Source organism: Magallana gigas, chromosome 7, assembly GCF_963853765.1.
Source record: "Magallana gigas chromosome 7, xbMagGiga1.1, whole genome shotgun sequence".
Classification (NCBI taxonomy): Eukaryota; Metazoa; Mollusca; class Bivalvia; order Ostreida; family Ostreidae; genus Magallana; species Magallana gigas.
Genome location: NC_088859.1, coordinates 27,978,365 through 28,003,380, shown reverse-complemented (window position 1 = coordinate 28,003,380; position 25,016 = coordinate 27,978,365). Strand labels below are relative to the sequence as shown.

Below are 25,016 nucleotides of genomic sequence, written 5' to 3'. Positions count from 1 at the left end.
TTGGTGTGGCCTATAGCTCATCAAGTTCCAAACTCTTATAACAAACAAGGCTAGACTTCAGTTCTTAGTCTAACAATGTAACATTAAAGTTTTATACTCAGTATATAAAGGGAAGAAAACGGTTCGATTGTATCATGGATCAAACCAATCGAAAGCCTTATATATAAATGTAAATAATAGTATGCAATAGCCAAAAGTTTTCAGTTCGGGGTAATGGTTTTAAAGTTATTCCACCAAATTTCGATTGTGTGGTGACTAATTGAGAAATATTTAAAGTAGACAAAGAATCCGTAAAATAAACACGGATCTTTTTAACAAGTTGAATTTAATGATACATTTTTTCACATCTACAAGTCATAATTTTACAGCATGTCAAACTGTACTAATATTGTTCATTTTATAACTTGCAATGCTAAACAAAATGTCATAACGTGCCACTGTAAGACAGTATCACATACTATCAATCATTATTCAGTTACTGAATGTACAGCTTGTTCTGTGTTTGAGAGCCTATCTTCAAACAAAGCTCCCTAAAATCCCTCACCCACCCATCAATTTAATTTACAGTACCATGCAGTACATTGTATTAAAGCATGTACATTATTTTGTCAACCTTCATCATAACCAGGTGATGCTTCAGTTTTCCGGTGCTGACAGAGAATCAACTTCCTCTGTGATTGGTTCATATGCTGATTTGGGCTTTGTTTCTGCATTCAGAGATTCAATCTGAGAATCAGTCAGTTTTTTAATTGCATCGTAAAACTCCGAAAAGTCCACATAAGCTTCCACTCGGCCATTTTCGTCCAGTTCCAACTTGTTTGGGTTGTAAAACCTGGTGGGGAATCTCATTTCTCCACTGCTCTGAGTGGAAGATTCCGTACTAGTGTACGTATGGTTGGTATCCTGAAAGGTGGATTCCAGAGTGGATGAGAGGGTATCTCTTGGCGGGGTCTGTGCTGGGGTGGGGGTCCCTGGGGTGGATGCCCCAGACTCGCTGTGGTTCTCCACTCTCTCTGCCGTGCTGAGTGTCGGTATCGTCACGGTGGGGGGCAGGTTTGGTCGGGGGCTGTAGAATGGCACGGACACTGGGTGATAGGCACCACCTGCAGTGGGGCTGTTTATTGCATTGGCAAGAGGGTAGTTAAAGTTTCTGACTAACAGGGTGATGTCTCCCCGCTTCTGACAAATCTGTTTCATTTCAGGCGTTCCTCCAATGAAGGCATCGTGGTGAATTCGTACCACTTTGTCGACTACTGCTTGAGCTACACCATTTAGTGTGGATTGCTGAGAGAATTCTGCTGCCACCATACGAGCAATGTCAATATTCACACGGTCTGTGTTTGTGGCCGCCTGGAGAGCCTGATAGAGACCATCTGACATGATGATCAGAAAGCTTGGACGATTTCCTATTTCAATGCTTCCATGTACATAAGGATCAGCTATCACTGGCTCCCGAGTGGCATTCCTAAAATTACATGCATCAAAGAATTGTGAAATACATTAAGTAAAGCCTAAACTAAAGGTTTTTTATACAGAATACAACTTTACCATTTCTATTTCTATATCAAACGTGGGTTATGTATTTTTTTTGCAATGTCGCTACCTTCATACCCCGCATGAATAACTTTTATGTTTTTAATTTAAATTACCGTAAGCCGCATTATGTATCTTTTTCTGCAATGTTGCTACCTTCATATAATGCATGGATCACCACAAATGCATTTTATCGTTTAAACAAACCACTCACTGTAGAATCTCTATGTCCATGTAGCCCCCTTTGACATGGTAGTCTCCTATACACCGGGTGCTGTCAGAGCTTCCAATTCTTCGGTGCAGTTTCAATCTTTCCACATCTAAGCCCAGTTGAGACAGTCGATTAAGCTCCTCCTCATTAAAAATTGAGTGGTCCACAGACAGCTGAGCGACCTTGAAAACCCCACCTTCGTCTGTCTGACAGAACAAGGCTCGAGTGTCGCCTGAAATTTTGTGAAAATGCTCATACTTACTAATTACTAAAAGACAATGTAACTTCTGTGTACATTTTTTTGTTTTCAACATTATAGAAAAATTAATGGAAAACTTTTTAACATCAGATCTTTTAACTACCATTAAGTAGAATCTCTGAAATCACAATATATATAAAGATATCTTTTTTCATTCAGTCAGTGAAATAGCTCGATCGATACAAATTAAGTCAATTTATCATATGTGTAACTTACCGACATTGGCCACATACAACTTGCTCTTATAGACTAAAGCTACAGTGGCAGTGGTCCCCCCTGTTATTTCCCTCTCTAAGGCATCAAGTTTCTTCATCACATCAGGAAACTGATTCAGGGCCTCATAGTGCCCTATACCCTAAACGAGTATTATCATAAAATAAAGTTGAGCTGCTGGCATAAGTATTTTCATCTCTAAAACTGCAGCTGGTGATTTTTTTTCAAAACAGAATAAACTCATTGTCTTTTTCTATAGACAGAGACCAGTCATTGGTAATGTGTGTCATTGGATAACCATTAATTAATTAATATAGTATGCTGTGAAAGACAGACGGAGATCTAGACAAATAACTTTTTAGGTTTATTTCTTAATATTGCTCATCTTCTATCTGAGTCTGGCATGCATTTGGTATTTATATAATTAAGGCAGAACTTTAAAGACTAATAATAATTCAAACATATACCTCTGGCAGTTGTAACTGTATTGTTGTCTTCTCAGCAAATATATGATCAATAGATTCAAAAAAACTCTTCTCCACAGCGATAAAGGCCTGGAATTGATAACACAATCATTTCAAAAAGAAATTAAAAAATCCTCTTATATTTTATTCTGGTGTAAATTGAAAATCAAAGTAAATACTGTTAATTTTTTTGTTTTTAATCTTGTTCAAAACAAAATCTAACAAATATTTTTGTTGATAAATGTTTATGAACATACACCAATGTATATATAATGGTATGTATTAGATATCATTAAGATAATGATTCCAGAGAAGAGGATAAAAAAAAAGATTATGTCTCCTTACTTGGTTAAGTACATCTTTAATATCCTCATCCGTTGTTTTCTCCAACAGTTGCCCTAGCAACAGTTCTGCTGGCATCCTCTGGGCAGCAAAGTTAGCAGCCCTGCTTCCATCGTGTCCGTCAAACACGCCGTACAGATAACAGTCCTCGTCATGCCTGAAAAATCAGACCAATCAAACAAAACATTAAGCTTTGATAATATTTAGTTTTTCAGTTTTATACTACACAACTTTAATCACTATCAATTTAACCTGAGGTAAGTTTGATTCTTTAGAAGATTTGATTATGTTCACAATTGTTAAAATTACAGAAATTTTATGTTTGCAATAATCCAAGCAAAAAGTACTTGCTATGATCACTGCGATGGCATGAAAAAATTCATACAGAACGTTTTTGCTATTTTTGCTGGTATGAGTCTTCTACATGAACTGTACCACAAAATTTGAAACTTCTAAGAATTATTAGTCTTGCATTAAAATATTTACATTTTGAATTTAAAATGAAAGCTGCAGTCTTCAAACTCGTGCTCCTCCCTCCTGATGCCATCTTCCCGATAGATCTGATTGGTCGAGAACCCGACCCCTGAGAGTGGACACACAGGCAGGTCATCTGTCCAGCTGAGGGCATGTCCCTGTTAAAGCAACAGAAATTCAGTTTTACAGAGACAATTGGATTTACTAAATTTGTAGAAAAAAGCATACATAACCATGCATATGAGGCATTCTAATAATGAAAAATATGGCAGATTAAACATTATATATCACATTCAGCACATGTATAGCAATGATTTAAGCCAAAATCAAACCTTATATCATCTCATACATAATTAGCATGTTTATAACATGTTGTTTTATAGATATGATGCAGCTGACCAGGCCATGTCTGCTGTTAAAGAGAGAGAGAGAGAGAGAGAGAGAGAGAGAGAGAGAGAGAGAGAGCACTAAATATAAGGTACAGATTGCCAATAATTCACGTTAATCAAAATGTTTCTGTATTTATCTAGTAAAATTAGGATTTATACAGTATCACATGCATGTCTTATAACCCGACTTTTTTATCTTTAGAAATAATGACTATATTTGTTGTCAAATTAATTAGAAAAATGAATGCAAAAGATTCAAATTTACACACGTGTGAACCAATCCGTGGAGGGGATCCTACAACAACACCATTTGACAGCAACCCGCTCGACATTCTCTCCCCAAACAGGGAAAATCCGGAAGTTTTCGTCACTTCCGCTTTCATTTCACAAGGACGTGTGTTATTTTCATTTTGTCTCTCAGAATCTCCGTGTACAAAATACAATCATATCAACGAAAACTAAACGCTGTAAGTGAGAATTAAACCTTGTCAGTGTAATTTAATGTATAGCATGGGAAATGTTTCATCATTAATCAATGACATTATCCTGGCGTTACGGGTTTTTCGATATTGCAAGTTTTCTCTCATGTACTGTGATGAAAACTGTCCATTTTTCCCCTCATATATATGCTTTATTGTTAACTTAACAACCAGCAAAATTCAAGAATAAAAAATGGGAAAATAGTTGTATAAATACGTAAAAGCATATTAACAAATATGTTAATTATTATCCAAAGCACAACACAGCACATACATGTACATTAGAAAGAAAAATCTTACCGTGACCAGGCTATGCTCAGGTCCCGTAGGACATCTGTTATTATAACGATAGAACATTCTATCAACACATACATGTACATGTACATATGTCCATCTTCATGGTTTTTTAGGTTATGGTTATTTTTGTGTTACATAAACTGGTGTTCGTCATTCCCCAGATACAGTATACATGTATAAAATGTGATAGTGGGTTAACCATTAGGGTGAGCCGTTTAGCTCAGTTGATAGGGCATTGTTATTTTTAACCGAAAGCCTCAAGTACGAATATACTTTTGGTCATTAAAGTACTATATTGTTAAGGCAATATGAATTTCACTTAATTCTTTTTATTCAGTGATGAATCCTCTCTGATTCAATCTTGTAGAATCATACAGATGGTTTAAAACTACAATATACAGACTACATGAAAAAAGGACATGAGTGTCCGTAAGGAGGTTCTTGGATTGTACAGGAAAATATTCCGCTTATCTAGAAACTGGCAGTCTGCAGACTCCAGCCAAACTGCAGCAGAAAAACAGTACATAAAGGATGAAGCCAGGGTTCTCTTCAGAAAAAATCAGAATGTAAATAAGGGCAGAAATAATTTTATCAGTGTATCCTAAATTATGATTAAATGAATGCTACATATAAATGATTGACTAATTATTTTGCTCAAATACATTGTTTTAAAAAAAAAATGGCATGATTTATTGACCAATTTTTGTGATTGTGTGTTTTGTCATTGAGTGATAAATTGTATAATAATTTCAAATGAATTTACAAATCCTCAAAACTAAAGATAAACAAAAATTGATGCCAAACAATATAATGAATAGTAAATACTTCTTAAAAAAATAAATTGTAGATCACAGATGAAAATGAAATAAGAGAACACATCAAGGAAGCAAATATAAGGATTGAAATGGGTAAGCAAGTGAAAACTTGATTCTTTTTTCATATTTTGATGGTTACCCTGGCTTTCCCCTCTCGTCTGCAGTGTTTTGTAGTGCAATGCAGTGTAGAAAGGTGTGGGCAGCAGGCTATTAATTAAAATTCTTTTTTTTTTTTTCCTCTCTGAATTTTGGGTTTAAAAATCAATCTCTGCACACCTTACTGGTATTTTGCTGAGCCTTGACATTGCACTTCATGATGTACAAAGATTTCCCAGACAACAAGCAATTTTTTATATGATTTAACTGATGAAGATTATAAAGGCAGTCAAACCATAAATCAAATTTTGTGGAAAACTTTTTGTACTGTAACAAGAGAACTGTAGTTAACTCTGTTTGCTACTCTTCCTCTGAAAGCAGAAATGACTGCAAAAACTATACAGAAAGGTTATGCTCACTCCATGTAATAGGGAGTACCTTTTGTTATTATTATAATATTAACTTTTATTAATGAAACAAGTGACTGTGATATAAAATTCTAATCATCATTCAATTTTTCTGACTTTCAAACCAATATTTATGTTCTGCATTTGAAAAAAAAGATGATTGGCATGAGTTTTGATATATTTTTTTTTTTTGTATTTTAGCTCTGCATTACAAGACTCCATATCCTAGACATGTAAGTATAAAAAAAATGTCAGCTGCCCTGTACATTATTCTTTCTATCAAAGTTTTTGTATACAGTCGCTTGATAATGCCATCTGCCATCAAGAGTTATCTTTCTTTTGTTGTCTTTACTGCAGGTCAACATTCCCCAAAATGTGTTGGCGCCATTAACCTCAAAACTCAAGAAAGCTCAAAAGAGAAAGATCAAAGAATCCATTCCTTTGTATTGGAAATCCTATGAGGATGTTACAAAATAAAGACTTGCACATTGTTTTCCCTTTGACATTTTCTTGTTCACTTGGAAATACTCTGTATCCTTGTACATCACAGGATCTATAGACATTTTTGTTCAGTGCGAGAATCATCTCAGAAGAAACTTTTGCTTTCTCTGGTATAACATTCAGTACAGGATTGATTTATTTTAAGTATGAATAAAGAATGTCCAATTTCCAAATTTGTGTCAAATGAATATCTTCTACTGGTATTTTTTTAAAGATATGGAATGTCGTACTAATTGTACAAAGGAAAAGAATAATGAATTGAAGGGTTCAAAGGCAAAGAATAATAAATGAAAATACGATATCATAACTGGATTTTTATTTACTAGGTCTTTTAATCATTCTAGTCTGGTTCTCTCCAATTAGAATTGTTGAACAATTTAATGATCAATTCAGCCTTACTTTTAGACAAATTGCATTTTACAAATCTTTTGTTTGTAATTATAGAATCAAAATAATTGCTAACAGGAAAAATTTGGCAAATCTTCAAGAAATGAGACAATTAAATTTTCTTCAATTTTCAATATGATAGCATGCATTACCGGTAATTTTAAACAAACGAAGACCAGAAATGTGGTTTTTGATACATGTAATTTTAATGAGACAATGAATTGACACACGATTACAAAGTAAATGTATTTAATATGGCTGCCCATCTAATCAGCTGTCTTCAGATTTGTCTTTTTTACCTGAAAAATTAAACACATTTCCATTATTTATTGAATGTAAATATTTAGAAGAAAATGACAACTTTGAATAAAAGAACTTAATAAATCTATGTGAGATATTTTTGTAATTACATGTTTATCACTCATATTTGTTAGGTTAGCTTTTAATTATATTAGCAGACTTTATAAAATGCATAAGAGTTAACAATGTTTTTTATAACAAAATTAAACAGCAATGTCAATAGAAACCTTACTTTTCTCTCTCATTTCATCCCTTGCTTTCATCCTTGCAATGAATCCATGACTCTTGTTTTTACGGAACTGTTCAAAGGGATCTTTGAGATCCACTCCCACACCTTTGAACATATCTTGCCTGTCTCTCACATCCCCTCCGGAGATGGGATCTACTATTCCTTGCTCACTGGCTCCTAACCCCTTTCCTCCCCAGCCTGAGGAAAAAAATCCCAAAGGATAAAAAATGAGAATAAACTTATTTGTTTAATAAACTAATGTTGTTTGTATCCTAGACCATATCAAAGGAGCACATCGATAAAATTTAATAAAGTTCATGATAAATTAATATTTAATATATGCAGTTTGTATAAAGCATTTTTATTTTTATTTTGTTTTATTTTTATTTGTGAACTTACCCATTTTCATCAGCATTTGGTGGCCTTTGTTGTCGTAACCCAACTTGGAGTCGGGAGTCGGTTGTGCTCCCATCCCAACACTACAAAAACAAGTGAAAGAAATAGCACATCATGCAATTCACACAAACTCGGATAAATTCTACCAAAATTAATAACATGAGGTTTACGCGTACAATTCGTCAGTTGGAGTGGGGCTCCTGGACACTTTTCGTCGCCGTGGTGATGGAGAGGGTGACTTGCTGCTCCTTTGATAAGGTAAAGGTGACTCTGACCTTCAAACACAATAAGTAAATTTAGATTTTTGTAATTACATGTAATAAATTTTTATTTTTTTTAGAATTCTTCCAGAGCAATGTCATTCTCTTTTTTATACCTTGACCTGCTTCTCCTTCCACTTTGCCTCCTGCGACCTCTCGGCGGAGGAGAAGGTGACCTTGATCTACTTCTTGACCTTCTTTCCTCTCTGTCTCTAAATCTCTCCCTCTCCCTGGATCTGGATCTGGAACGTGATCTTGACCTTGACCTGGAGCGGGATCTTGAATGTGACCTTGACCTTCGACCTCTCTGTTGTCTCTCTGCTTCTTTCTCCTCCTCTTTAAGTTTTCTAGCTCTCTGTTTGGCTTTGAAGAACTCGTACAGACCAAGTTTTTCCCATCCTTCACTGCAACAGAAGTAATATTAATACTGAAATTCCAAGCGAAACCTAATTTTGATAATTCTATACATTTTGATTTATTAAATCACTATTTTGTATCAGTGTTATACCTATCTCTAGGCCTCTCATGAGTTGGAGCACTGTAGAAAGCCTCCACAGCTAGCAGTAACCTCTCACTTGGTGGCATTGGAGGAGGTAAGCGGATGTCTTTAGGTTCCAATGGGCGATATTCATGGTCTTCCAACTACATCATAATAAAAGTGATACATTATACTCTGGCATTGGTATATGAAATTCACTAATATTTTTGCCCAGTCCTCAAATAACTTAGTAGTTATTCTATATAAGCCTGATTGATCATGCATGTAAAGATAACAGATCATAAAAAGATCAATTTTCCCATAATGAAGTACGGTAAATTTCCCCTTACTTTAACTAAAGGTGCCATAAGTCCACCTGGCAATTCAAAGTATGGTACTGATGGTGTCAAGTCGATATCAGATGGAGGTGGGGCAAATGGGGGGAGTCCAGCAGGAAAGCCTGGGGGAGGTTTACTCAGATCAGGGAGAGCAAACTGATTCTGACCTGGTCCTGATGTTGAGGGTGCAGGAGTGAAACCTGGGGGTAGTCCTGCAGGCGGGCCACCAGGGCCTGAAAGGCAAGGAAATTTGAATTATACCTGATACATAATAAATTGCAAAAAAAGTACCCGTACTACGAACATGGATATAGACAAATATTCATTTATACATAAATCTTTCAATTTTCCATCCAATCATTTTAGGTTTTTAGAGAAGGTAAATTACCTAATGCCTTAATAAGCTAAAATGGTTGTCTAGTGGAAGAAAACATGTACACAGCGAATTTGATATACCTATTATCATATTCATTATACAAATACAATGGATTACAGATTAAGCAAAGTAAATCCACTGGTCTATAGAACTTCACTATAACTGATTTTCACTGTACATGTTTGTTAGGTATGAACTTGTTCCTTCAACCTCACTGGATCTCATGAACAAATTGATATTTGTAAACCTTCCTTACCGACATTCTGAGGAGGTGGTCCCCTAAATCCAGGAGGCGGTCCCCCAAATCCCCCAGGTGGTGGTCCAAACTGCTGAGGGGCAGACCCAGGAGGAAGACCCTGGAGGGGCTGGGCTCCTGGTATTGGACCAAGTTGTTGCTGAAATAATGAGTCAGCGTATCATTACAGATACACCCTATTTAGATGCATGACTATAGCTCTTTGATCAAATCAATCTATGGTTGCCCATCTAAAATTACTTTGACTGTAAAGCTGCTGTTCTGCAGCTACACCTTAATCTGTGCTTAAATCAGTCACCACAATTAAAGGACTGGTACATAATATATCATACTTTTGAATTTTGCATTTTTCCTCTGCAGCTATATAATTATTAATACTGTTAATCGTAATTTAAAGCATATGAATGGATGAAAACACACCTGCATCAATGGAGGGGGAGGCTCCGCCGAAACAGGGGGTGGCTGGTCCCCCACAACACAGGGCGTTGGTATCATCTGTGTGACCTGTACAACCTGGGGGTCCCCAAGGCTGCTGGGAGGCACTGCCATTGGCGCAGAGGATGGGATCTGTAGGGGACCCGGTCCCATGGACACAGAGAGGGGAACAGATGCTGGGATTCCTGTAGGAATACCACTCCCTAATCCAATCAAAGAAACATTACATTAAAACAAATACAGAAAGAAATTGTGTTCAAAGAAAGAGGGGGAAAATTGAAGAATCTTTTTATATTTATGTAAAATCAATACCCTGAAATGTGCTTTATACCCCTCATTTAAATGTTTCAATGGGAAAATGTTCTGTTTTCTATTAAAGCAACCTTCCCCGGGGACTTTGGTGCCAATTGCAGGAAGCAGCTTTAAAATTGAGCTGTCTTTAGGGCTATTCATGAAATGTTTCGTTCCTTGATTTAAAGATCACCACCACAATTAAAATCAATTACTTTCTGGGGGGTTTTTTGGTTTTTTTTTCTTTTGTTTTTTTTTGTTTTTTTTTTGGGGGGGGGGGGGGCTATATATCAAATGTTCAATGCCAATTGCTGAAGTAAAAAATATTAATGGTTTATATTTCCTGGGACCATTTATCAATTTGTATATACATTTTATGCCTCCAGTTGGCATTGGAACATACTGGTATTCAATTGGTAAGTATAACCAAGAAGAAAAAACGCATACCATAAATCATGAAAATTTAAGCCTTTGAGACATTATTTTCTTTAAAAAATTAATAATCATTTTTTTATTTTATCATCATTAACGTTAATATGATCCTTTTTTTTTTTTTATCTAGAAATATCAAAAACTGTTAATGTTGGAATAGTGGCAGTACAGAGTAAGCCTCCAGTAAAGTTTTATCAAGGTGAAAAGTTTAAATAAAAATGAATGACAGATCTGAAATGACTTGTACTATTCGATAAAAAATTGGTAATTCAATACTGTAGATCAAGGTTGGTCTTGACGCAACTCTATTTTTGCTTCCAGGGAAAGTGCATTCTAAATCAAGTGTATGTCTCTTATAAAAGTGTCATGCTATAAAAATAGATATAGACCGACACTTTACTTTTGTAATAAGGCATTGGATTTGCTTACAAAGAAATTCAGTATTAATATTATCTTAATTAAATCATATCCAACTTAAAAGTTAATGTTGTTGAACTATTGTTGATAAAATACATGTTGTAATACTGTACAGGCCTCAAAATCATGAAACATCTTAACAAGCTTATGTCAAAATCTTCATAAATTGTAATATAAGAAAGTAAAACTTATTCAGACTTAAAAACAACAGTTCAAAATATAAAAACACAATTCAACCTTGCATCATAAACTGCTACTTTCTGCAAATTAACAGACTTAAGATTAAAAGAAATAAATATTTTTTTAAAAATTGAAATTTTGACTTGAAGTCTTAAAGTAGGTTTCATGATCCTGAGGTCAGGTATGTTACACCACCTGGTGGTAGCCCCTCCACCATTGAAGCCATCCCCTGGGGTGGGGGAGGCCCTTGTGGCACCACCTGTTGCTGCAGTATCTGTAACTGTTGCTGCAGTTGTTGCAGCTGGTTGTTGAGGTGGGCGATGAAGTCCTGGTGCTGCTTCTGTAGGTGGCCATACTTCTGTTGAGTGGTGGCAGATATCTGTGCAACAGTCGCACCATGTTCATTAAGCAGGTTTGTCTGAAAATGTAATACATGTACTATAAACATGTATCCAATAATCTTGTTCTGGGGTTGTTTTGGGGGAGGGGGTCCCCAAAATTATAATTTTTAAGATCCCAACAGAATACGGTAATAATATAGATTTTTAAGAAATCTGCAACATTTGAAATCCCATATTTCATATTTTAATCTTATTACAAATTTATAAAATTAATTTAATAGGGAATAATAGCAAATTATAGAATCATACCTGGTAATTAGCTAGGGCTATTGTTGGATTCTTTAGTTGCTGCAAAAGAAAGAACAGGAATGAGTTACCTCCCTTTGATCACAAAATTCAATTTTTTTTATTACCCATTTAATATATATTTTTAAGAACACATGTACTATTTCATACACCATTATGTCTTATTTTCATAATGCAAGGTGTTTTTGCTTTAATTACCACTTGGCACAAAAATATGATAATTGACTTCATTTGCATATAAATTACAGGTCATTTATATGTAGGTTGAAAATCTTTATTAATGTTCAATTTATAGCTAGTACATTGAAGATATTAAAAATTTTCTTCAACAGCATGAAGTTTGCTATCATTTTCACTGTGTAAGAATTCAGTGTATTAAACAGTGCTATTAAATAATTGTTAGATAGATGCCAAAATACACATGTACTACTGTTTTATTTAATGTTCACAGACTTGCTGGTATTTTACCAAGTATTTCCCATAATATTTTTCTGCTTAAACAAATTATGCCACTACATTCTCAACTTTTAAGATTTTTAAGATTATAATTCCCATTACTGGACATAATATGTACACAAGGCAGTGTGTCCTTTACCGAGATCCAGCAGGACTCTTTAAGATCTGCGAGCCAGCAGAAACCAAAACATATTTACGTGGCCTAGTTTTACAATATCTTGTTTAAATCCCGACTCTAGCACAGCAAGGTCGAGAGATCTGCGTATGATGTATATTGTGCAAACGTGTCGGTGATCAGAGGCAGTGGAGTAGAAATTCCTTACATCATGAATTTACCGAGAATTCCAAAGCCATTGAACCCCTATTTCAAAATCCTTATCTTTTGTTGAGAAAGAAGTCTATTCCCTCTTGCATCATTCTGTGAAGTCATTCCACCTTTACTCGTCAGGCAAGAATGAAGGAGTTTATATGTCCGTAAACAAGTCATTAGAAGGAGATTAAAACTTTTAAATTCTGCATGGTCAACAATCCCAAAATGTAAACAAAAACAAACAGTCAACGGCATTAACTGAACAAAATATAAACATGTTTTATGCATGCAGCCTAGTTGTTTTCATGACTGCCTCATATATATATAAACTACATGCAGGTACATTATTTTTCAAATAAAACAATAATTTAAACCAAAATAACTTAAAAACCTTAATATTCAAGGAAGACATAAAATTTGGTTCGAAATATAATGGAGTTCGATCTTTAAGTGTGTATAGAGTTAAATTCTCCTATATAGCTACAGCCTGGAAAGTGACCCTGCCAACTGTGTATGACAAAATAATTTTGCAATCTGCATACATTCTCAACATGTTGAAATGACCACTTCCCATAACTTATATATACACTGCCAGCTAGCTAGCACTATTATATGATCAGATTATCAATGTTCTAAGACGCAGTTCTGCTTTAGAGCTAGAGAGCAGTTACACAATTAACAGAGGCCGCTTACATAAGTTTACAGATCAAACAATCAGGTGAACAGCACATTTTTGAAAATGTGATTTATTTGATAAGAAACATTCTAGTTTTCTTTATGATATTTAAAGTCAATAAATTAACCTTGACCTTCAATGTCCAACAAGTCACCCGAGGATCGTACCACACATAGTCCGATGTATATTTAAAAATAGACAAAAATAGACAACAATGGCTGGTGATGTGTCTATAATTACAGACACTTTCACATTCCAAATTACGTTATCATGAGCAGTCAAGTTAAATAGACAAACTTAAGTCAGTTATATAAATACACAATTATGGCTGCTGTTGTGCCTTTAAATATAGACACTTTCGTGTCTATAAATATAGACACTTTCACATTCCAAATACGGTTATCATAGATAGCCAAGTTCTATATCTATTTTGACCATCACCAGATTTCAAAATTGTTTGTCCTTGTTCCATTGATCTTTATGCATTTTGAATATCTGACAGTTCTGGCTTTCAGAGCTAGGTGGTGTGCAATCACGCTAAACTATTAATAGAAAGAGCCAGAGCACTAATTTATAATTGGTCAAAACTATTCCATGTAGCATTTGCCAAAAATTAAAACCCTCGTCATATATACAGTATTATTTATCATCCATAGATAGCAATACCGGTAGATAAAAACATCTTTAAAGTATTACTCATTGCTCCCGAGCCTGCATGCATATACTTTCAGACATGTTCATATACCTGCATCACTATGAGATAAAAATCACTTTTTAAACATATTGATTCTTTAAATTAAGTTTCTGCAAACATAATGAAATACCTTAAGTTATCGCAATCGATTGAATGAGGTCTATTTATCTTGGCAGCACAACTGACAAGGAAGAATTTTCCTCGATGAAGAGTACAATTTTTTTAACTACATCAGTTTTTATGTCTGATTCATGCATGCTTATCAAATAATGTCTAAAAAAAATACAATCTGAATTTTTTTTTTCAAATCAGCATTAATAACACTCATGGATTGTATAAGCATATTGCCAACTGAAAATTTCCATGACTTGAAAATAATCTAGTAGATAATAGTTTGCAATGATACCACCGACAATTTAGATTTGATAGAAATGGTCCTAATAATTTCTGATCATCCTTCTACATTAATTATATACGGCAACTTCAAAAATGATACATGTACTGCAATAATTGGTGCAAATGTATAATTATAGTTTTAATAAAAGTTCCATGCCCAGATAATATTCCATGTTCTTATTATAAATTTAAAAAAAGGCATTTGAACAGGAAATTCTGTGCAGCTATTTTTCACTGTCTGCATACTAGCTATTTGTTTTGAGGGTTTTGGAGGGTTTTTTTTTAATAAAATATGGAATAATTTTCAGGCTTGGCTAACATCTGACATAATTCCACCTGCTTTTCTAACAAATGTCTACTACACATAGAAAAAGTGTCATCTTGTAACATGTACATTAAATGAAGCTTTAACGCCCCAAGGTGTATAAATTATTAAAGTAGCAAAATATAACTTCTATATAAGCTTTGATTTGCATAAATAGCTTATCAGCAATAATACCAAATATAAAATGAAATAATTTCTACTTTGAGTGTTGAATTTATAATAAATGTCAAAAATTTTTAGTCATTATTGGATGACTGAAAATTATGAAGATATGTAAATTTCTTGTAAAAAAACTTAATAAATGGAATTATATTCTGAAGTTAATTTGGTAAACTAATACATTATGCAGCTTTTGAAGCATAATGATGTATAATCTTTTGGAGGGCCATAAGTAGTAAGCTAATTTATATTTCACAATTATCATAAATCCTCATTCAATTTCTGGTAAAATACTCGTAAATGAAATTTATATTATACCTGCATGTTCTAACAGTAATTATTTTTAATATATAATGAGGTATATATACTATGATCTGCCCATGCAAAGCAAAATTAAGCAAGAGTGGGTGTTACTGCTAAAAAACAACAATTATTTTGACCTCACTCATACAGAAGCAATATCAGGAAGAGAGAATAATATGTCTTTGTACTAATGAACCATTTAAATGACGTATTGCAACTTGAGCTGCACCTACAGTGAACTTCCTATGTCGCCTCACTTCTGTGGGGGAGCTGTACGGGGGTGATAGTGCAAGCCTGAATAAAATCACGTACCAAAAGCTTCTACAGTCTTCAATCGCATTGTTACAATTTAAGGTATAAACTCTTTAAATTAATGATTAAAAAATGCATTTTCTAGTTTGCCTTTAGAAAAACTTGATGCTGCAATCTCGGTCATTGCTCAAAACTTTAAAAGAATCTTTTTAACGCAGCTAATTACTGGTCCTTCCACATATATATTTAAATTAACTTTTTTTCAAAACCAAAGCAATCCTTATTTCTTCAATGTAGGTGTTGGATGCTCGGGCTTTATAAAGCACGTACATGAAATTATTATTCTTAACAAGTAATTTTGACTACGGGCCAGGAATCACGCAGGTTCTGAGCACTGGCACTGACCAGACCATGCCCTTTCTTCTTTGGAAAAATATTATTAATGAGCAGAACATTCGAACAGATCTGAATAATAAGACCTCAATGATTTGTGGGATAAACTCCACTCCCTACATGATGCACTACCATTCCGGCCAAGATGGCGCGCATTGTTTACCTCGATCTTTTCATTGTGACTTTCACCATGTTGCAATAATATTACACCATAAAAAAGACATTTTTTATAATCTAACATTTCAACATTGTTTTGCTGTGTTCGAATTCATGGCCGGGACAGAGTTTATACAAAAAGCTTGTCTTAATTACAGGTATAAGCATCTAAATAACGTAGAGACACTGGTGTTCATAGCTGGGTGTGTTACAAGCATTAACATGACACAGACCACAGACAATGTTTATCACACGCAAGAAAAAACCAAAACACAACAATTGCACGCATTATCTAATCTTGTTTCAACTCTGAGAACAAATGCACTAAACAAAGTATGCATTTTGCACAGATCACCAAGTAATTTGCAGCATACCATTGCGCAGCAAAAGAAATCAGACTTTCATACTTATTGAGAAAAAGTAAAAAAGTGCATTTGTAGTGCATTCAATTAAAATTACAGCTGTGTTCATAAAGTTTGTCTACTTAAGACCTAAATTCAAAATTCAATTTCATCACTTCTTAAATTTAGAAGAGAAAAAAAAACTCATCAAGATCAATCAATCAATTTCAGGAATTTTTCTTGCATCTTTGATCTATGCAAAGGGCAAACTTGCAAGTTAACACAACCGTAATGCATTTTATTAATTATGTACATGTACTTTTAGAGTCATTGAATTCCAAGTAGCAATATACACCTGTTCCATAAAAACATGGGTGAAAATTGATCGCTTTTCAATTCAAATCCTATAAAACAACTTACAAAACAGAATTGATTTTCGAAAAACAAATATGTAAATTGTTAACAAAAGGAAACTTCTGAGGTAAATTATCAATCAAAATGTAAATGGAGGTGATCTTCCATTGTTGATGTACGAAACTTTGTTTTGAGTGTCCTTGTCATTGATGTAAATACAGAGAGGCGCGGCCATGTTAAATCAGCTCCCTGACGTTTGCTTGGCAAAAACAAACATCAGATCTCATTCATTAATATTCTAGAAAAAAAAAACACAGTAATTAAGAGTGCAAGAAGAATTCTTTGAGGAATATAGAGCAGATATATATAAAATAAACTGCTTGGAATGCCAGCATGATGGGAACTTTGGTTGTGTATGCATCAGTGACGCCAATGGCCGAACGTCTGCCAACAAATTTACGCAGTTCATGTCGGGAATATTGAAACATAAATGAATCGTGTGCAAAATTGATGTCCGTTATCTTACGGTCTTGTTACTGAATGAAAGTATACTACAAAATAACTAATTATATTTTCATCATTATAGTCAATTGACTCAAAGTTTCCTGTCAGAGCTTTAGTCACTGCATGCAGAGATGTGGAATATACTGAATAGTGAAAGCAATGAAAGCTTTCCAGCGATCGACCCCTTTATGATAAATGCCTAAAAATACATGCATCTAAATGTTTTCATTATTGTCAAAATGTGTCAATCATATCAAATTAATCTGTAGGAACATTTTTAAAATGATGATCATATAGATTAAAATCTTGTGCAGATGAAAAATTTCATTAAAATGCTTTGTTAAAATCTATATTAAACCCTGTTTTAAGCATGACCATAGAAATTAAGTGAACAATTTCAGATCTGCAGAGAAACTGATCCATTTTAGGGAGAGAGATGTATATGCATATGCAATACAAAAACTCCATCAGTACATCACCCAAGTGTCATAAAATCTATCTGTGTACCTGTGGTTGTTATAATATCAATATAGTAATAGTAGATCACAGCAGTACTTGTCTGCATGTATATTATAATACATACTGCATCAAAATTCACTTTGGTTGGCCCCTCCTGTCACCTGTAGCAAATCACCTGTGTTCAGTACAGACAAGTACCGACTTTATACAAATTTCTGTAGGCGATCATACACCGTTAAAAAAATTATGTTGGCCATAGCCCTATAGCCAAGGAAAGCGGCAAATTTCCTGTCATCAGCAGCAAATTACATTGGACGTCATTGGTTATGTAGGCATTAACATAAAGTGTTTGGTACGACATGGCTTGCAACAACGAAACAACATAAAACCCACAGCTAATTAATACTAATGAAATAATTAGTTCACGACACATTAATTGTCTGGATGCAAAAGACTGCCAATAATCTGCGTGACACAAATTTGTTTGTCAATTAACATTTGTTCTTCTTTTTTAAAAACTTAATTACCTTCCCAGTTTATCAAGTTACCAACAAAAAGGCTTAAGTATATTAGTATGATAATACAACTTTTATTAACTGTTCAGCTATTGCTATTTACTAATATACTTACTTATCTTATAAAGCGAAATCAGCTGATTAATTCATAAACCAATAAATTACATAGCTGATGCAGTGAAGGTTTTCGGACTCTTGTCAATTATTAGTTAAATGCTTCTCTGAACAGAATGATTTGCGACATGCATACAACATGATAAAACAAAGATGGCTGACTGATACCAGACATTAGCTTGATGCACACTCAATTATTAAAACATCCTTAGACCATAATCTTGATTAATTGAATGCAATTGAGAGCAGCTTTTTGTTTAATGCTGTATATTTTTTTTGTCCTGCAAACAAAAGCATGGTCTAAATATTTCAGACAATAAAATCTCTAGAAGACCTTTACTTAAAGTAATAGTCTGGTCTTTGTTGTTATTCTAAATACCAGTACACATCTATAAATTCTCATTCTCTAACATCAAAGCTGTAAAAGTCTCTTTTATTTCCTAAAACTGTTTTAACGAAGTGCCAAACCATTTTAAAAAATCATTGCCGATTACTCGTCTGCATTTTACTGTACAATCAAATGCCCCATTATTACGTTTCCCAATGTCAATCGATCTGTTTAATGCAAATCAAACACTCCCGATGATCGAGTCTACGATGACAAAGATTTTATGAATGACCAATTTTACACTAAAACAAGCAATAAAAAACATTGCTGCAACATGACCATCATGTTCAAACATATGCATGCACTGTTTGTAAAATAAATGAAGTCCATCTCAATGGAATGTATGCAAGAGGAAATGCAATTTATCAATGTTTATGGTTGTTAGAATGAAGTTAAGAGTATGATTTCTACAACATTACATGGAGTAATTTACGATGGACATTGGTATTTTTTTTTCCCTTGATAACGTTGAGAACTCAGTCAGGTGAAACAGACCACCGATGTATCACGTGAATACATTTTATTTAGGTCGCCAGCGAGCAGAAGTACAGAGAACTTGATGTTATTTGATTTATGGCGTAGGACTTTTTCAAAGTCGTCGCTGTCGTTGAATTTTTAATCGACAAAAAATTGATCAAATATGATTGAAAATAAATATATATGCAAGAACTTAATTCTTCTTACCTCAGATTTTCTCCGAAAATTGACATTCAATAGTTTTTGGGGTGAAATATGCTAATTAATAAATAAATGCTATTAATGTGACATAAGTACATGTAATATTTATTTAGCTTTTGTTTAGACAGACATTTCAATAAATCTTTGATGTCTTATTATGATAAATATGTCTTCAAAAAATCAAAATTGATAAATTGTTCCAGTTTTCACATTTCATTTTAAATAACACTGATAATTGATTATTATACCCATGCAGCAAGAATTTAAGTTATAAATGTTGGGAATATAAAGTTCAATTCAAAGTGAAGTCATTTAACTGCAATTTAATTAATCACTTAAATATTAGAATTGCATTGCTCATGGACGCAATTGTACATCATCTGCAGATTATGCTTTTCAAACAGAAGAGTTTCTTCACTTGTGATTCTGGCATTGTTCATTAAGAGAAATGTAATAAGTAACCAGACCTTCAACCTTGATCTTGTCTGAAGAAAAATTTATTTCATAACATAAATTTTAAACAACTTATTATGCATGTCAAGAAGCATATCAGTCCACGTACCATCCAATAAATCTTCTTTACACATTTAATTACACTCTGAATTTTTAATTCAGCCATTTCTTATGCAAATTAGGTAATAAACACCCAGGGCTCTTAATATAATGTCCTGAGAGAAGTCCAATGAAAGCATAGCAGCTGGTATATAAACAAATTTTCTAAATTTGGGCATCATAACAAACCCTGACATTCCCTTCTAAAATTTAGTTATCCTTCTGAATTTAGAATTCAAAGTTGACATTGCCATGGAAACTTTAATTTCAAAAATTAAAATTTGTTTGACGATTAAAATTCGATCCTCTCATAATGCAAGTTACGGATTGACGAATTTTAGCATGCCAACATCTTAATCATTAATTGTCTCCTAAATGCATGTGACATAACACATACCGTAATGTAAATTAAAGACTTGTATTAATTTGCCCAAATTCTGCACCTATTCTCACAAAAATAACTTGTGCTAAAAATTACTGGCACTACACTGAAGTGGGCTAATACTATTAATTGCTAGAGCAACAACAATGGGTAACATCTTGTCATCTTTCCAACACATACAAAGAAGAACCTCCATGATGGAATTTCATTTTTATGGTTCTTTATACTGTTGGGGCCTTTGCGAAAAATTTAAGCACTTCCAAATTTCTTGAAAGCATAATACACTGTAACAGATTGAGCTAAAATAATTGAGCAGTTTGTTCCCCCCTTATCATTCTGCACCTGATTTTGGCAAAGCTTAGAAATTCAAGAATCACGTTCTGTCAACTGCAGATCCAAACAACAAATGGCGGCCCCTCTACTATTAGCTTACATGTATTGTTTCCAATCTGATAATGGTGTCTCTGACGCATTCTCTATTGTGATATATAAATATCAATCTTCAATGCACCGACTTACTCTGACTCAGATGCCACTGGCAAGTCTTTGCAACGGAAACTGTGACCTAATTAAAAATAGTTTAACACCCCCCACCCTCCAAATAAATTCCCTGGCTATGGTAAGCACTAAAAATAGGTTGTGGTTTCACTTCTTTAATTTTATTTAAAAATTATTAACAGTCTATTGTGTCAAAACCAAATTACTTTCAATCAGCAACACATATTAGGAATTGACATCTGATTTACATATATAAACAGAACTGCTACCAAAAATACACAAACAATTAGCTTTTGTATATTTGAACAATGGATCAGGAATTTTGCCTTCAATATTTAAAACCCTTAATAACAAGAAGGGATATCTTCCATTTTAATGCTTTCATTGTCTGCTTGATGTAATCAATCTTTGATAAGACAATTGGATATATGGAAATTGTGTGATATATTCAGCTCAATTTTCCTCACACAACGTCATCATGCAATTCTTACATTAAAAACTGTCACTTTGACTTTTTTTGGCTATAAAAGATCCATATCAAAACTTATGCATGATGTACTACAAGATATTAACTTCATAAAGGAAATTTTCTGCCACGGTATTTTTTCTCCAATTAAACTATAAATATAATTTTAGAAACCCCATTTATATTTTGTTAGATCAGATGACACATAAATCTGAAAAGAAACTTGGGTATCACCATTTCATCAGTTCACATTTTCCAAGTCTGTAAGATATCAGTGACTGACTTTCAATTATTAAAATTTTTGCTATCTAATAACCTTTGCATCACATAGTACAGTACGGTACATCATAAAGGTCAGGCACTGCATTTTCCTTTTATACTCTGGGGTACTAACTTTTTGTTTAATCTTTAATTTAACATGATGTGGTAATTATGTTAAATATAAGGATCTTACAGGAAATAACAGAGAAGTCCTATCTGTTATTAGGAACCTCATGCTATTACTTAATATCATTCTTGGAATAGCTGCATATATACAAATACAGTGGTCATAGGAGTTCTAGCAAGGGCGTAGCTCAATATACATATACTAGTATAAACAATATAACATTGCAATTCATTATGACGTCAAATTTAGCCTTTGCTGATCGGTGTAGATGATTTTAAGGTACGTTAATACAAATATGCCTTACAGGAAACAAATTAATAATTATATTTAATATTTATAAAGATTATATGTAAAATGGCATAAAATAATAATTAAAATAGCTTAAATGTCTATAAATAACATGAAAATTCACAAAAATCATGGTTATTTTCTAGATTTAGGTAAAATAAAAGGTTACAACTAATTTATGACGACAGTTTTCACCTACAGATGCAGACATGATGTTCAATATTTATGTTTTTAACCACATGTATATAAATAATTGTGTGTTACCTTAAAATTCTTCCCTTTTTTTTTGGGGGGGGGGGGGGTGATTATCATATTGCTGTTTTCATAATTCTCAAAATAATTATAGATGAGATCCAAAAAAAAACCAAAAATGATAATTCCCTGATATTTTGACTTCTTCCTATTGAATTTGTCATTTCCTGAAAGATTCATTACATATGGTAATACATGTAATCATTTCAGGAAACAGAGAAAGATTACAATCTTCCACAGAATGAGTAAACTCATTTTTTTTTGACAATGCAAAAAATCTATTGAAATGATCATATATCTAAACCAAAACTATATGAAAATAATGACAAATTATAAATCATACAGTTATTTTTCACTTAAGTCTTTACAAATCCACAAACTTTCTTTTGCAATATAACTTATACAGATAGAAGTCTAATAGCGTAAGGGTTCTCTGACATTTCGCAAAAGGGCAAATTTTGGGTTACAATATACCGTTCTTTGTCCAAAGGTGAAGTACTATTTGTTATAACCATCTGTGTGCCTTCTCATATGTGTCAGCTAGGAAGTTTTCGTTGACTAGCAGCTTGCTTGACTAATAATGAAGTTCTACTTTGTATCTAATTGACACAATGCAACCTAAATTTTCTTGGTACAATGTACTAGACAGCTCCAAGCCCCCATTGATTGTAATTAAAGTGATTAAGCAACCCTCTAATTAATTTGCAAAACACAAGTCAATTGGAAAATTGACTTGGCATTTTTTTCCCCCCTCTATACTGATATTACCTGGTTACACCTGACAATTTGTAACTCTAGCTGTCTGTCGTAAGACTGCGTTTACTACCATGTAATATCAAGGGACAATGTTGCACTTAATGGCATGTGATCGCTTCATAAAAATGGTTTACTGGTTAATGAACAGACAACTTAAGTGCATTTGTTTGTTTTACAGCATATGGATGACACAGTTTTGTTTTTTTTTAAACTGCCTCCTTGTTTAACAGTACACTGCACCTAGATGTCATCTTTTAAAGTGCTGAGATCAGCACACCAGCGTAAATGATACCTCCATGTCAGATTCCCCAGAGGCCTGAAGGCCGGGCCAAACTCCATTATGTGCTTGTCCTTTGTCATAAAAGCTGTACTTTGGTTCGTAGCACCCCACACACACACAGACACTTAGTAGCTTGGGTCTGTGGATACTGTATTTTTTTACTAGAATCTTTGTTTGAAAAAAGTTCTCAATCTTGATCGGTATATATACAAATGTATATGAAATGTATTTAATTTTTTTTTTTATTTGGAAAGTCACAAACATAAAAATCTATTGGTGTGCATTTTTTAATTCAGGTACAGTCAATATCTGCAGTATTGTAGTACATGTACAAGACTCTTTGAAGTGTTTGCATAAAAAACTAGTTCGTTATCTATCTGTTGATTATTAAGAACAAGTATTCAGACCTTGGTATAAATGTTGCAAATTAAAGTCCTCTAACAATTCTTAAGTTAACTAGAATAATTGCTACAGTCAAAATACCGTACTTCAAGCTCTTTCATTTAAATTTCTTTCAGACACTAAATGAATAAATTATGAAGTTGCTCATAAATTTTTGGTAAAACTCTCTTGATCATAAATTCATATCATGAAAAGAATTGCAGACTTTAATTTGACCTATTCAAAATTAAATTCCACATAATAAAATAAATTTTTTACTAGGGACAAATATTCCATGAATTCAAATTGTTAGAGAAGACATCGAACAGTTTTTAACAACGAAGTTCATGGCCAAACCTCTCTTAATTTTCACAAGTCATTCATTATAAAGAACATATACATCTAAACCCGTGAGTCCTGGCAGTAAATGGCTGCGTAATTTTGATATCCAGCCAGGATAAACAAGTTGATCGAGTCTGATCTAACAGGTTCAACCATCGGACAGTCAATGGAAATGGTCTCTGTGTACATCCATCTCATAGGTAAATGGCATCATCCAATTTAATACTGGTCTATTTTTGTCAAAGGCCATTTATTCATTAAAAAAAAAAATGGATTAGAATCTACAAACTAGATATCCTCCAATGAGGGGGGTTCAAAAATCACAGTCAATACATCAATAAATTTATCTAGTTTCATGTTTACTCTTCACTTGACCTAGCAAGCTCATGCTTATCAGAAATTGAGATATATCGAGTAACCATACAATGTAAAATAAAATATAATTTCTTGTTTATCAGCAAGTTGTTGAGGCGCGTATAAAAAAATATTACAACTGAAAAACAGCCACTAACATTCCACCACTAAAATATTCAACAACTCCTTAACATGTATGGCTCGAATAAGGAAGTAAAACGACAAAACCACCCATTACCATAAACAGCAAGACAAGAAGAACTCCACAAAGCTATCGGAGGACAATCAACTGGGATCCGCTTATCATGGACCAATAGCACCTGCTCCTGATTAAACCGGCCGATCAACGATCAGCCGGGAGGGCATTCACTGCAACAAATCTTGTATAAGTGCGCGCAAGATGATAGTTTGTCTCTGATTTGATAGTCAAAAAAACATATAATTTGAGAGCGACAAATTTCATGTATAATTACATTGTAATTCACTGTTGCCCCTCCCTCTCCTTTCTTGCTTAATGACATTAAATTTATAAAAATGGTAAAAAAAATTAAAAGGATAGAATCATTTTGCTAACTTACTAGAACAAATGCCAGCAGAATGAAGCTTTCATGGTCAATAAGCAAGAATTGATCAAATCTAAGTTGATTTTTGACATATTATACATAATTCATGATATCTGCATCTTTTTTAGTTCTTTGGGCA

At 33.6% G+C, this 25,016-nt stretch overlaps 3 protein-coding genes across 4 annotated transcripts in view; 1 reads left to right on the top strand and 2 right to left on the bottom strand.

Annotated features, from left to right (window-relative positions):
* Positions 1 to 304: 304 nt before the first annotated feature.
* LOC105348086 (TGF-beta-activated kinase 1 and MAP3K7-binding protein 1) lies at positions 305 to 4,285 on the bottom strand. The gene is made up of 7 exons (XM_011457394.4): positions 4,155 to 4,285; positions 3,509 to 3,654; positions 3,026 to 3,179; positions 2,684 to 2,770; positions 2,220 to 2,358; positions 1,748 to 1,976; positions 305 to 1,465 (listed from the first exon to the last, which is right to left on the bottom strand). Exons 1-7 carry the CDS (start codon positions 4,266 to 4,268, stop codon positions 637 to 639), a joined length of 1,698 nt encoding a protein of 565 aa, XP_011455696.2. The 5' UTR covers positions 4,269 to 4,285; the 3' UTR covers positions 305 to 636.
* LOC105348085 (LYR motif-containing protein 1) lies at positions 4,243 to 6,653 on the top strand. The gene is made up of 5 exons (XM_011457393.4): positions 4,243 to 4,352; positions 5,029 to 5,227; positions 5,509 to 5,569; positions 6,181 to 6,212; positions 6,337 to 6,653. Exons 2-5 carry the CDS (start codon positions 5,081 to 5,083, stop codon positions 6,454 to 6,456), a joined length of 360 nt encoding a protein of 119 aa, XP_011455695.3. The 5' UTR covers positions 4,243 to 4,352; positions 5,029 to 5,080; the 3' UTR covers positions 6,457 to 6,653.
* Positions 6,654 to 7,049: 396 nt separating this feature from the next.
* Positions 7,050 to 25,016, bottom strand: part of LOC105348084 (calcium homeostasis endoplasmic reticulum protein) — a 39,838-nt gene continuing 21,871 nt past the window's right edge. For both annotated transcript variants that reach the window (XM_011457391.4, XM_011457392.4), the window contains exons 9-19: positions 11,906 to 11,944; positions 11,451 to 11,673; positions 9,921 to 10,138; positions 9,501 to 9,639; positions 8,881 to 9,101; positions 8,561 to 8,694; positions 8,169 to 8,456; positions 7,969 to 8,067; positions 7,796 to 7,875; positions 7,400 to 7,594; positions 7,050 to 7,166 (exon numbers count right to left, since the gene is read on the bottom strand). In XM_011457391.4, coding sequence (XP_011455693.3) covers positions 7,138 to 7,166; positions 7,400 to 7,594; positions 7,796 to 7,875; positions 7,969 to 8,067; positions 8,169 to 8,456; positions 8,561 to 8,694; positions 8,881 to 9,101; positions 9,501 to 9,639; positions 9,921 to 10,138; positions 11,451 to 11,673; positions 11,906 to 11,944 — 1,665 coding nt within the window. In that variant the 3' untranslated portion in view covers positions 7,050 to 7,137. The remainder of the gene's footprint in view (positions 7,167 to 7,399; positions 7,595 to 7,795; positions 7,876 to 7,968; positions 8,068 to 8,168; positions 8,457 to 8,560; positions 8,695 to 8,880; positions 9,102 to 9,500; positions 9,640 to 9,920; positions 10,139 to 11,450; positions 11,674 to 11,905; positions 11,945 to 25,016) is intronic.